The following is a 14414-nucleotide window of genomic DNA, read 5'->3' as shown; positions in this document are numbered from 1 at the left end:
CAATAAATATTGCCCTTCTGGGGCAAAGGTTGGGCATGTTGCTAGTAGCCCTTTATAAAAGTGGGAATTTCCTAAGTTTGGGGTTCCTCAGCTATGGCACAAACCCACTTGTATGCAGTATATACTTGAACGCACCTCCATGTGGCTCCCATGATACTTGGGGGACAAGGAGAACCAATGTGGACGTAAAACTCATGCTGCCTGCAGCACCATGAGTTATAAAGTCTGTTGCCTCAGCCCAAGAGTCTCACATGTCTGACAGAATCTGAAATTGTAGTAGGATAGCGTGCGGCTTATAAGTAGAGAACCTCACACCCTTAACAGTTCTTGACTACCCTAGATCTGGGGTAGGGGATGACTGGTCATGTCCTGAGAATGGGGTACTCATCAAAGAGAAACAGAGTCAGTGTTGAAAGGCTGTCAGAGACCTATGTAAAGAATTACCATGGGCCCCTTGAGAACCTGGATCACATGCAAAACATTCATTTTCATTGGAGGAAACATGACACTTCTGCTGTTTTCCTAGCAATGGCTCTCAGCCAAGATAAAAATCACTTCCCCAGTGGGCTTTTAGAAATGTGTGTAGGGAAGTTTTGGTTTTCAAAATAATGGGGCAGGAGTGGGGAAATGACTGATATACAGTGTCTGAAGACCAGGTGTGCTAAATGGTCATACAAGTGGAGACTTGTATGTCCTTCCCCAGTTGCCAATAGCATCACCACCAAGAAACTCTAGTCAGTACGGAGTGCAGGCCTTCCATCAACAGCTACCTACCAATGGTGAGGAGTTTTACAGAAGAAGGATGCATGCTCCTGCCTTGAGACTTTGTAAGCTCCTAGCTAGAAGTCCATGTGGATGCTTTTCCTTTTCAAAGGTCCTGAAACATAAGCATTCCCTTTGTGGAGGTATTGACACCCAAGGCGGGAGTGGTAAAAGGGAAAGGGAAAAGCAGCCTCTAGTACTTGAATAGAACTGGACAGTGATAAAACACTCCTTACCACTCTACCCTTTATCTGAATAGCTTATATTTTTATGAGGAATAGCTCACCATCAGTAATCACTTATATCTTTTAAATGGTAGAAACATAATCTTGACATTAACTAGAAGCAACTTCTATTACTGTGTGAATAATAGCAGAATAGCACACCTTCACTTCACTTCAAGACATAGCTATTGAACACGTGCTACATGCAGAGCATTGTGCTAGGTGCTGGAAAATAAAAATGGCTTAGATATGATCTCTGCTCACAAAGACCTCACAACACCCCAGGGAAAACAGGCACATATACAACTACTTAGAACAAATTAGGTTTGCCTGGGTGGCTCAGTCAGTTAAGCGTCTGCCTTTGGCTCAGGTCCTGATCCTGGGGTCCTGGGATCGTGCCCCAGCGTTGGGCTCCCTGCTCAACGGGAGTTTGCTTCTCCCTCTCCCTGTGACTCTCCCCCTTGCTGGTGCATGCTGTCCCTCTCTCTCTCTCTCCCTCAAATGAATAAATAAAATCTTAAAAAAAAAAAAACCAGAACAAATGAAACCAGATGCAGAAATCTATTTTTGCATAAATATTTTATTATTGATATTGAGTATCAATGATCCACAAAAAAGCCACAGAAGACTATTGTGGAATGTACAGACTAACATTACTAGGACACCAATGTTTGCATTCTAGTACAATGTTCTTTTTGTAGGAATTACAGAGAAAATGATGCAGCTCTCCATAATGATATAAGAACAGTAGCTATTCCAAATGAAAATATGAGAATCGAATAATTCAGCCTGAGCTGGTGGGGAGAGGAGAAGATTGGTCATAAAAGAAGGAAATTCCACCCATTTCTACTCTCCCTTCTAAAGGGCGTGTCTGGAGAAAAACCAGAGCTGGAGTGTGGCTAGGATATCTCGTGTAGCGGCAGGGAATATCTCCTAGAGACCTTAACAACTCCTAGAATCCAAGTGTTTTTTTTCTTTCCATTTAGACTTAATTGTGGGTATTTATCACTTCTTCTCCCTTGGTATGAAACTGTGAGGTTTCTCAATAACATATGCTGAAAGTGGGAATGCATCTGCTTTTCAAGAAAAAGACAATGTTAACCCAAATCTCTATTACATATAATAAACTATAGTAAAAATGAGCACAGTCTCTTTCAAATAAAAACATTAATTAAAGGTAATTAGCATCAAGTTTTAAAGGGAAGCTTAAAAGAAATGTAATTTACAAGATCACCATCTCTTCTGACTCTGCGGGTTCGTGTCACTCTTACAAATAGGGGCAGTGCTCTAACAGTGTTTATGGTTTATAGAGTGGAAAAAAGACTCCAAAACTATGCACATAAGTTGCATATGTCCCAAAGGTCAATCTATATATATATATGTAAATCTGGAAATGTAGAATAAAATCATTGTAAATTGACAAGTAAGTAGAGGGGGGGAAAGGTTTAGCCATGCCCATGACTGAATTTTTCTAATGAGAAGCTTCATCTGTAGTTTTAAAATAGCCAGACACCTGAAAGAACAAGAAAATGTTATCATAAAGTAGAAAGTGAAGACTATGCAGGCAACACAACGGCCCTTTATCTTTTTTTTAAAGATTTATTTATTTGAGAGAGAGAAAGAGAGTGCAGGGAGAGGGGCAAAGGAAGAGGGAGAGGAAGTCTTAAGCAGACTCTTTGCTGAGTGGAGAGCCCGACATGGGGCTTGATTCCATGATGCTGAGATCACGACCTGAGCAGCTGCTCAACCAACTAAGCCCCCCAGGCGCCCCTGTTTTTCTTTTCGAATTAGAGATGTTAGGAAAGGAGTGCATGTAATTATGAAATATTCTCCAGATAGAAGCTTAGCTTCTCTCATAAAGTTGAACAACTCCTATTACATTACAATACTACCAGCTGAGTGCTTTCTCTGTTTCCTGCCCTTAAACATTACCGCATTATATGCTCATGTGATGTTATTTATTTGATATTTTCTCTGATACTTTCTGTGAGTTTGAGATCAGTTCTGCAATTTATAAATGAAGAAGCCAAGGCTTACAACCAACTTGTATGCAATTCTGTCTCATAACGAAGCGGGTACTGTGGTATTAACAACTATTCTGTTTTAGTGTCTAATAGCCTAGGGCCTAAGTGTGAAAAATAGTCAAGGGACCCTTCATTAACATCTTTCTATTTATTCTGTTTTATTTCTCATTGTAGGAGCTGTTAAGTGCATATGCCACATGGTGAATTGCATCTTCCTGTTAGAATAACAATCATTATTTTAAAAAATCATCACATTTAAAAAGGAACTGATAATCAAAACCCTTTCATACGCACAGTAAAGTGTAACAGTGGTATACTTCCTCCCAATTTCATCCCTAGCTTGTGGAAGAGTGGGAGTAGATTTTATTTATTATTTTTTAAATTTTTAAAATATTTATTTATTTGAGAGAGAGAGCAAGAAAGCACAAGCAGGGGGAACAGCAGGGGGAGAGGGAGAGATGCAGGTGCCCTGCTGAGCAGGGAGACCAATGCAGGACTCGATCCCAGCACCCTGGGATCATGACCTGAACCGAAGGTAGACGCTTCACCAGCTGAGCCACCCAGGTGCCCCTGGGAATAGATTTTAATTATGATTCAGTTCCCTTTATTATTCAGCCAAACAAAAAGCTAATAGACTAGAATCACTATGTATTTTCTTGGAGTGCACCATACCTGTTTTTTTTTAATGGTAAATATTTATTTGATAGGCATGGTAAGGTAATAAGAACAATAAAACTCAAATCTTAAACATAAATAAATTTCTGTTTTTTTTTTTCTATGAGGAAAATGCTATCTTTAATAGTATTTTACTTTTTTTTTTTTTTTTTTGCTCTGGGTGAGGAAGTTCAAGTTCAAATATATGTTTATTACTTTTTTCCCAGTAGAATCATTTTTTAAAACTTTTCTTTCTATTAAGTTCCAACTGCATTATTTGATATTTCTCTTTACGTGTGATTTTCCACATAACTTAGCTATATGACCTGGTATGAAAAAAAGATAGGTAAAAGTGTGTAGTATTCCACTGTATTTACTGATCCTATTCAGAGTGATAATTTTAGGGCACCAGTTTGGCTCAGTTGGTAGAGCAGGTAACTCTTAACATCAGGATTGAGTTTAAGCCCCATGTTGAGCATAGAGATTCCTTTAAAGAAAAAAAAAAAGAGTGATAATTCTTTTAATATATCTCTTCCCAGAAAACTATGCTTCAAAAATCATAAGCTATCATTTCTTTTTTTTTCTTAAGTCCCCATGTGGGGCTTGAACTCATGACCCTGAGATCAAGACCTGAGCTGAGATCATGAGTCAGACACCTAATCAACTGAGTCACCAGGGTACCCCAACTATTATTTCTTTTTAAAACCAGACCATGAAATACATGAACCAAATCCAAATATTAATAGTGATGGGTATTATCATAAGTGAGCACATATTTCTATGAGAAAATAAAATCATTTTTCAAATAAATACTTTCAAAATCTCTTTATGACTGAGCTGTATAACTGGACAGATCTTGGGAATAAAGGGGTATCTTACCTGTGTTCAGAGGAAACATTCAGCCTTTGAGGTAATTAGAAAAGGAGTTTTTCTGCTCTTCATAATCTGCAAATGCAGAAGCAAGAAGTTCTGATTGGAAAGAGAGAGGTCTAGGATTCTCACTCATGAAGAAAGTGTTCGGAAACCTTCCAAGATCAAGACCTCTTCCCTTAAAATATGCCTGAAGGGTTCTGAAAAACTGAAGAGAGAAAGAAAGTGTTCAATGCCATATGTAAATTAAACATCAAAAATACTCAAACACGGATATTTTCCCCCTCTCTTTTTTCCTCTGTGAATTGACTTGAGGGCTAATCTAGGAGACAGGATGTGGAAAACCCAGAAATAGTTTCCACTACTTCTCCTCCTTCCCCTCTGATGTGGGAATCAAAGGCAGAAGAAAAATTATTAAATTTCCTTACTACTTACAACCCATTAACTAGTCCTTGAAACAGGCAGAGTGACATTCCTCTAGGGACTTAGCTGCCTCAATGTTGATACTTTGCTAAGGGCAAAAGGCAATTTTAGCCCAACCCCCAGGATTCTGTAAATCTACTTTAACATATAAAAATTTCTTTGGAAACTTCCTTTATCTCAACCCCCCAAGATTCATGTTGGCAATCATCCCCCTAGCATTTGATCACCGATATACATCTAAAGGGTCTCATGACTCAGGTTTTATTAGACAGTAATAAATGACCTTTTCCCAACAATAGCTAGCCCCCTCAAGATCCTGGAAGGCTTGCTTCTAAAATTCCTTAGAGATTTACCCTACCCCTACCCGCCTCTCACCTTGAAAGTATATAATGGGGTACTCCTCATGACCCTGGTGCGGCTTTTCTCCCCATGGGTCCTGTTCCTGTGCTTTAAGAAAATCACCTTTTTGCACCAAAGACATCTCAAGAATTCTTGGCTGTTGGCTTCGAACCCTAACGTTCTTTCCTACATCACCCTCCACTGTCCTAAATTTACCTGCCTTCTTTCTGACATTTCAACCCTACACAAGATAATTCAACATTCTTGGTGGAGATTGAGAGAGAAATATCAATTATTTAACAGCATCACGGTCAGAGGGTTTGTTATAAACCACCTCTGAACCACTTAGGTGAGAGATTAAATTGAATTTCACAGTGATCAGAGCTCCTTGCCTCCTCTCTGACTGACGGTGAGCTCCCAGGCATTGTTTTCTACACCTTACATGTGCATTTTTCAGCTTTCCTTCAGGAAATGGATACACAGAAGCTTGAAAGGGCTACTTAGTTGTTTTAACCCTATATTGTTATATTTCACGTTAGTTTCCTTATGGAAACTTATTTTGAAACAGTAATGTCAGCATGTTTATTGTATTTGGCATATTTTTAAAAGAGAATTTTTGCTGATGTTTTGAATTCTATTTCCTAGATAACATTATATTGAAAATAATGCCTGGGGTAGGGGGCGCCTGGCTGGTTCAGTCAGTGGAAGGTGCAACTCTTGGTCTTGGGGTTGTGGGTTTGAGCCCCATGTTGGATGTCGAGATTACTTAAAAATAAATCTAAAAAAGAAAGAAAGAAAGAAAGAAAGAAAGAAAGAAAGAAAGAAAGAGAGAGAAAATAATGCCTGATAAATTGATAAGGTCAATTTTCAGTTTTTGCAATTGAGTTTTGCATGTGCTGGTCACATGAGAATCTGTTTTATCATCAGTTCAATCTGAACAAAAATCAATTCCCTGCTATGCTCTTGATTTTGTATATTTATGAGAAATCTAGGCTATAAAGTCAATGTGTATGTAAGATCATTTACAAATGTAATGTGTTGTATGTGTATAAAATCATCTCTAAATATAAATTTGTTTCTCCTTACAGAAACAGATGTAAATTGGCCAGAAGAACAGTAGGATCCCAGCCACTAGGCTAGCAAAGCCCTTGACCAGTCATGTTAAGGAATCTTCTTGGCACTTGGCAGCCTCCTCTCCACCGTGCTCCACTAGCCCAGGGGAGTGTGCACAGGTCCAGAGAGAAGCCTGTAGCCCAGCATATCCCAGTGTATGCGCTTACCAGATCTCGGTTTCTGGGGTTGTTGAGTGACTTCCAGTTATCTTTGTTTCTCAGCGTGGCTCCATGCACAAGCCCAAATAGCACCAGGGCAACACACAGCAGCAGGANNNGGCATGGTGGGATGAAACTGAGTAGAAGGAAGGATGGGGAGATGTCGATGGTTAGAGAGAGAAGAGAGAAAGAAAGAAAAGAAAAAGGAGGAAGGAGACAGAGAAGGTGAAAGTGGGGAAGGGAGGAGAGAACGGAGGGCAAAAGTGGAAAAGAGAGGAAGTATTTTTAAAGAGAGACAAGCTGGAAGAAATAGTATATTGGTTCCCTTAAATTTTGCAGCCCTCTTTTTTTTCCACATTCATTTGCAAATGAAAACCCCCCAAATCCAGTTGATTACCTCAAATGAGTCCATGATGATGAGAACATTATACAGTGATAAGCAAAGCAATTATGAATACCACCTAGAAAGTCCGAGGATGCCTTTTCATCTTTGAAAAAATGCACTTTGTTGTCATCAAAGAAAGCGCAATTCTTAAGCAAAAAACCTTGAATTACTTAAGTGTTAAGAGAGCAGTCTTGATAAATGAAAAAGGACAATGAGGAGGAGGAGGTGGAGGAAAAGAAAGAAAAGAAAAAATATACCCCAAACTGAGAAATATACTGTACACACACGTCTGAGACAGACACACAACACACCAGCATAAGCATAGATTGTCTCCCACCCCAATGTGTGAGGTGGAAATGAAACATACAGGAAGGGCTAATAAAGCTTACCTGGAGTTGGGCTTTGGCTGGCCCTCCTTGGCTACCCTGTTTACAATCTGCAGGGCAATTCATGGTTACTTATAACCAGTGGACCGGCTGGAGGTGGGAGTCAATGACGTGAGCAGGGGGAGTCAGAAAATAATGATTCCATTTTCATGCATGGTACCAAAGACCCTTGAGAATCACGTCTTCAAGCTTCCTCGGGGGTGATAGTGAACTTATTTGTCTTATAAATACAGCAGCCGCTCGCTCCTCTAACCTTTGAACATTTTATGTGGTTTTTATGAAGCACATAAGGAAGGCACTTCTACACAGCAAAGTGGCTTTTTATTTTTTCACTCTTAAGAGAAGGGTATACACAGCGGCTGGCAATATGATGATGATTACCCACCTAATAGAACGCTCCTTTGGAGATATCAGCTTTTCAAATTAACATCATTTTTTTGAACAGGAAATTCTATTGCAAGAGATAAAATTGTTCTTTGTGACCTACACCTTATATTTCTTCTGAGAATCTCAAAAAGCTTTACAGGTTTTAAATAGCATTATGGTTTATCATAAAAACCCCTTCAAAATAGAGCAAAAAGATAGCATGTGTTTCTTGGAAAAAAGAAAAGTTGCTATAGGTATCGCATCTCCTTGCTGCATAAATGCCATCCAAAGAAAATGGTACTGTGGGGAAATAGGACTTGAGTTGTGAAGCTGCTTTGGTGGCAATAATTCAGAACAATTCAGGACAAGGACTTTGTGAGAAGGCTAGTAATCTGGACTAGAAATTAGCATACCTGGCTATGGTCTGTCTTGCCATATTGACCCTGGGCAAGTCACTATGACCTTCACTTGTTCATTCTTTTCTTCATTCATGCAGCAAACATTTTTTTAAAAGATTTATTTATTTATTAGAGGGAGAGAGTGTGAGGGTGGGGAGGGGGGAGGGGCAGAGAGAGAGGGAGAGAGAATCTCAAGCAGACTCCCCACTGAGCTGAGCGCAGAGCCTGAGGGGAGGCTTAACCTCAAGACCCTGAGATGATACATGGCCTGAGCTGAAATCAAGAGTTGGACGCTTAACCGAATAAGCCACCCAGGCTCCCCCATGCAACAAACTTATTGAGTGCCTACTATGTGCCATGCACTGCTTTGAGGATAAAATGGTAGGAATAATAGGTTCTGCCTTCATTAAACTAATAGATTAACGGGCAAGACAGAGATCAATCAAATCATTATACAACAAAATGTATAAATACAAATGATGAGAATATCTAAGAAGAGAAGCTGGTTGCTGTGAGCATGTAGAAGAGGGGGGTTGATTAGTCTCAGGAGCCAGGGAAGGCGTCTATGAAGAAGTGACCTTACCTCTAGTGGGTGAGTAGGAGTTACCTAGGCAACCTGGGGAGACAGAGGGCAAGAGTTTCAAACAAGGTTGACAACTGTGCTAAACTCTTTGGCTGAAAACAATATGGCACACTGGAACAACTGAAGATAAATTAGTATGCCAAGAAGAGCAAGGGAGTCTGCTGTGAGATGGGGCTGGAGAGGTAGTCAGATTATGATCTTTCCACTGCAAGCAATGCTGATTGAAGGGTTTTAAGTATCCAAACAGCTTGATCAGACTTGCAGTTTTAAAAGATTTTTCTGGTTGCAGTAAGGACAGATTGAGCTAGAAAAGAGGGATGTAGGAGACCAGTTAGGTGCCTACTACAGTAATCCAGGCAGGAAGATGGTAAATTGAATTAGGACGGTAACACAGATGTAGAGATGTGGGTGGGTCTGAGAGGTATTTACAAGGTATTGGCAACAGACTAAATGCTATGGAAGGCAGAGCTCAGGGGAAAAGAATTTCAAGGACAATCCCTAGGTGTTGGGTTTATGCATCTGAGTAGATGACAGGGCCATTTGCTGAGATTTCAAACACAGAGGGACAAAGAGCATGAGTTCCATTCTGGACATGTTGTGTTTGAAGAGTCTTTAAGATCTTCAAGAGGTGGAGAGGACACTGTTGGATATAGTTTCTGGAGCTCAGAGGGGAGGTCTGGGGCGGGGGGAGATGTAAATATGGGAGTTGTTATCATGGAAGTGGATGAGATTACCTCAGCAAAGATTAGAAAATGAGAAGAAAAGGTGGCCTAGGACTTGAGCTTTGAGAAATTTTTACATGTAACAGCGAAATGCAGGAATCTGCCCTGAGGAGACCCTGGAGGTAAGGCAGAAACCAGGACAGCATTGAAGCGAGAGAAGAAAATGTTTCAAGAAGGGACAAATTGGGTAAAATGAGGACTGAAAAGGATCAACGGAGCGTCAGTGCTGTTTTGGTAGATGCAAGTGGAAGATTAGAAGTGAGTACATGAAGAGGAGAAATAGTACATCAAGCTCTTGAGAAGTTTAGCTGTGATCTAGAGGGGAAAAAAGTAACTGGAGAGGGAAGTGGACTGGAGGGAAGGGAAGGTGTTGTCATTGTTTCCAGGGTGAGAGACTTGAATTTGTCAGTGGCTAGGTGAGGGAATGAATGCCCTGGAATTTCATTATGTCATCTCTCCTTAAAATTCCTGGAGTTTGAAGTGAAAGCACCTAATGATACCAAAGCAAGAAATTGTTAATGAGATTACAGCAAAGTTACTACATTATAAACTCCTTAGACAGTGCTCACCCTTATATTCCCAGTGCTGAGCACACTGAGTCGAACACATAGATGATACACTTTCTACATTGGGAAAGATGGAGTAAATTAGAAGAGACTTTCACAGCCATTTATCTGTGAATATTTTCTAACTTTATCCCCATTTATATAAAAACACAGCTCATTTCCCCCCACTTAAGAGCTCCCCATTTAAGAAATATTTATAGGCACACCTCAGAGATATTGTGGGTTAGGTTCCAGGCAACCACAATAAAGTGAATACCACAAAAAAAGAGTCAAATGAACTTTTCGGTTTTCCAGTGCATATAAAAGTTATGGTTACACTATACTACAGTATATTAAGTGTGGACAATCATTATGTCTAGAAAAACAATGTACATACCTTAATTTAGCTAACCTTATCCCTGAGCTTTCAGCGAATCATCTTTTTTTTTTTTAAGATTTTATTTATTTATTTGACAGAGAGAGAGACAGCCAGCGAGAGAGGGAACACAAGCAGGGGGAGTGGGAGAGGAAGAAGCAGGCTCCTAGCGGAGGAGCCCGATGTGGGACTCGATCCCAGAACGCCGGGATCACGCCCTGAGCCAAAGGCAGACGCTTAACGACTGAGGCACCCAGGCGCCCCTGAATCATCATCTTTTTGCTGGTGGAAGGTCTTGCCCTGATGCTGATGGCTACTGACTGAGGAGAGTGGAGTTACTGAAGGTTGGGGTGGCGGTGGCAGTTTCTTAAAATAAGATAAAAGTGAAGTTTATCATATCAATTGACTCTTCCTCTCACGAATGATTTCTCTAAGCATGCGACACTATATGATAGCATTTTGCCCCCTTCTCAAGTTTTGTCATGAGATCGCAGCAACTCAGTCCCATCTTCAGGCTCCACTGCTAATTCTGGTTCTCTTGCTATTTCCACCACATCTGCAGTAATTTCCCCCCTGAAGTTTTGAACCCCTTAAGGTCATCCATGAGAGTTGGAATCAGCTTCTTCCAAACTCCTGTGAATGTTGATATTTTGACCTCTTCCCATGAATCACGAATGTTCTTAACAGCATCTAGGATGGTGAATCCTTTCCAGAACATTTTCCATTTATTTTGCCCAGATCCATCAGAGGAATCACTATCTATGGCAGCTATAGCCTTACGAAATGTATTTTCTTGACCCATGGGCTGCAGAATGGATGTTGTGTCAGTAGGTATGAAAACAACATTAATCTCATTGTACATCTCCATCAGAGCTCTTGGGAGACCACGTACATTGCCAAGGAGCTGTAATATTTTGAAAGGAATCTTTTTTTCTGAGCAGGTCTCAACAGTGGGCTTAAAATATTCAGTAAGCCATGTTGTAAACAGATGTGCTGTCATCAGGCTTCGTTGTTCCATTTATAGAGCACAGGCAGAGTAGATTTAGCATAATTTTTAAAGGCCCTGGGATTTTCAGAATGGCCAATGAGCATTGGCTTCCATTTAAAGTCACCAGCTGCATTAGTCCCTAACAGGAGAGTCAGCCTGTCCTTTGAAACTTTGAAGCTGTTATCTAGTTATGAAAGTCTCAGATGGCATCTGCTTCCTATGGAAGGCTGTTTTGTCTATGTTGAAAATCTCTTGTTTAGCATAGCACCTTCATTAATTATCTTTGCTGGATTTTCTGGACAATTTGCAGTTTCTACATCAGCTGTTGCTGCTTTACCTTGCACTTAAATTTTTTTTTTTTATTTATTTACTTGAGAGAGAGAGTGTGTGAGAGAGTGTGCAGGAGCTGGGGAAGGGGGATCAGAGGGAGAGGGACAAGTAGACTCCACAGTGACCTTGGAGCCAGATGTGGGGCTCGATCCCACGACCCTGAGATCATGACCAGAGCCGAAATCAAGAGTCAGACACTTACCGACTACATCACCTTTACCTTGCACTTTTAAGTATTAGAGATGGCTTCTTCCCTAAAACTTCATGAAATAACCTCTACTAGCTTCAAATTTCTTATTCAGCTTCCTCAGCCTTCATAGAACTGAAGAGAGTTAGGGCCTTGCTCTGGGTTAGGCTTTGGCTTAAGGGAGTGTTGTGGCTGGTTTGATCTTCTATCCAGACCACTAAAAGTTTCTCCACATCAGTTATAAGGCTATTTTGCTTTCTTATCATTTGTGTGTTCACTGGATAATAGTTTTAATTTCCTTCAGGAACTTTTCCTTTGCCTTCACAATGTGGCTAACTGGCACAGGAAACCTAGCTTTTGGCCTATCTCAGCTTTCGACATGCCTTCTTCACTAAGCTTAATCATTTTTAGCTTTTGATTTCTTTTCTTTCTTTTTCTTTCTTTCTTTCTTGAGAGATGGAGCAAGAGTGAGAGTGGGTAAAAAGAGGGGAGAGAGAGAATCTTAAGCAGGCTCCAAGTCCAGTGCAGAGCCTGATACAGAGCCCGATATGGGGCTTGATCTCACAACTCTGAGATCATGACCTGAGCTAAAATCAAGAGTAGGTCACCTGACTGAGCCACCCAGCCTTTTGATTTAAAGTGAGAGACATGCAACTCTTTCTTTCACTGAGCACTTAGAGGCCATTGTAGGTAATTAATTTCAATATAGTTGTGTCTCGGAATAGGGAGGCCTAAGGAAAAGGAGAGAGACAGGACAACAGCCAGTTGGTGGAGCAGTCAGAACACCTACGACATTGACTGAGTTTTCTGTCTTATGTGGGTGTGGTTCATGGTGCCCCGAAACAATTACACAGTAACATCAAAGGTCACTGATCACAGATCACCCTAAAAATATAGTAATGATGAAAAAGTTTTGAAATATTGTGAAAATTACCAAAATGTGACTCAGAGACATGAAGTGAATAAATGTGTTGGGAAAATGGTGCCAATAGACTTGTTGCCCCACACCTTTAATTTCTAAAAAACGAAGTATCTGCTAAGTGCAATAAAGTGACGTACAGTAAAACAAAGTATGCCTGTTTCTCCAAAGAGCCATGGACTAACGGTAACACACATATTACCATCTTGTTCACTAAGACGGCAGTTCCCTGTTAAAAGTAATTACATATTTAAATAAAACAAGTGTTTTAAATTCTTTTAATTATTTATTTATTTTATTTTATTTTTTAAAGATTTTATTTATTTATTTGACAGAGATAGACAGCCAGCGAGAGAGGGAACACAAGCAGGGGGAGCGGGAGAGGAAGAAGCAGGCTCATAGCGGAAGAGCCTGATGTGGGGCTCGATCCCATAACGCCAGGATCATGCCCTGAGCTGAAGGCAGGCGCTTAACCGCTGTGCCACCCAGGCGCCCCTATTTATTAATTTTAAATCTCTGTTTTGAAGAGCTGAATGTATTGTTGATAAAGCGATGATGACATTTTCTTCAGAATGTATCAGCACAGCACGAATTAGTAAGTATTTTGCAAGTATTTGGTTAACGAATTCAACTGGGAGAAGAAGAAAAAAAAAAAACCAGATAGTTTAGATTCCCAAACCATTAGTTTCAGGTTTAAATGATCCTGTTTGGGCTCTTCATTAAACAAAGCATTTGTTAAAGTAGCAGTCGGGATATTCTAGGCAAAAAGACTCTTTCACACTCCTGAATGAAGGTCTTTGCTGACATTCCTCAATTAGAAATTGAGAAGAAAATAGAGTACTCAGCACAGGGCTACATACATAAAAGAAACCCAATAAACGTGCTAGTTGAATTATAAACTTAATTAGATAATAAATTCAGCGTGATGATAACGGTGAGGAAAGGATGCTAAATGAAGAGGTATTGTGAGAGGCAGAGAGAGGTTTTAAGACGATCTCTGTCAGACTATACACCCTTTTCAAGTCCTTCCTGTCTCTATTAGGCAGAAAAAGAGCTGATGATAGCTATTTAGCTGTATCGTGAACAGGGACAAGAATTTAATCTCCTTTTTCTTTTCCCTGCTCTGAATGAGGGAAAGGGAAAATTATTGTCTATTGACTGCTTCCTCAGTAACAACGAGAACTTCAAAACCAGTGGAAAGATGGCTCATATGATTAACAGAGTAAGCCAGGTAGCTTTCTGCTCATGGCAATCATGACTGCGGGCAGATTTCAGTTTGAAGATAGAATAAAGAGAAGAGGGAAGAAGAGGCATAGGCCTCTTGCCAGGCACAGAACAGAAGCCAAGAGCCATGGATCAGGGGACTTACAGTGACCATGATGCATGGGAGAGTAGAGGGTCACTCCTTGCGTCCTGGGGCCACATAAAGTTTCCGGATCCTGTGAAAACTTGGAGAGGTGCGGGAAGGCCCAGAAACCACTGAAACTGGATTCCTTTCCTCTCCCATTCAGATGGGGGCAACGAAACTAGTTTAAAAAAAAAAAATCCATGACATTCTCGAATACCTCCACAATATGGTTTACCCTTTGTCACTTTTGGCAATACTGATTCCGCATAAAGTATCTCTGATTCTATGGAGTTGACCCTCAGAATTCTCTGGTC

At 40.4% G+C, this 14414-nt stretch overlaps 1 protein-coding gene across 1 annotated transcript; it reads right to left on the bottom strand.

Moving 5' to 3' along the window:
- Nucleotides 1–3855: 3855 nt before the first annotated feature.
- Nucleotides 3856–8140, bottom strand: CUNH2orf66 (chromosome unknown C2orf66 homolog). Its single transcript, XM_040636569.1, has 3 exons — nt 8118–8140; nt 6577–6703; nt 3856–4742 (listed from the first exon to the last, which is right to left on the bottom strand). The coding sequence occupies exons 1-3, from the start codon at nt 8138–8140 to the stop codon at nt 4563–4565; spliced, it is 330 nt and encodes a 109-aa protein (XP_040492503.1). The 3' UTR covers nt 3856–4562.
- Between the last annotated feature and the right edge of the window lie 6274 nt (nt 8141–14414).

The sequence above is a fragment of the Ursus maritimus genome, unplaced genomic scaffold (genome assembly GCF_017311325.1).
Source record: "Ursus maritimus isolate PB19 unplaced genomic scaffold, ASM1731132v1 scaffold_1, whole genome shotgun sequence".
Taxonomy (NCBI): domain Eukaryota; kingdom Metazoa; phylum Chordata; class Mammalia; order Carnivora; family Ursidae; genus Ursus; species Ursus maritimus.
Note: the sequence above shows the minus strand (reverse complement) of the source record. Positions and strands in the feature narration are given on the sequence as shown.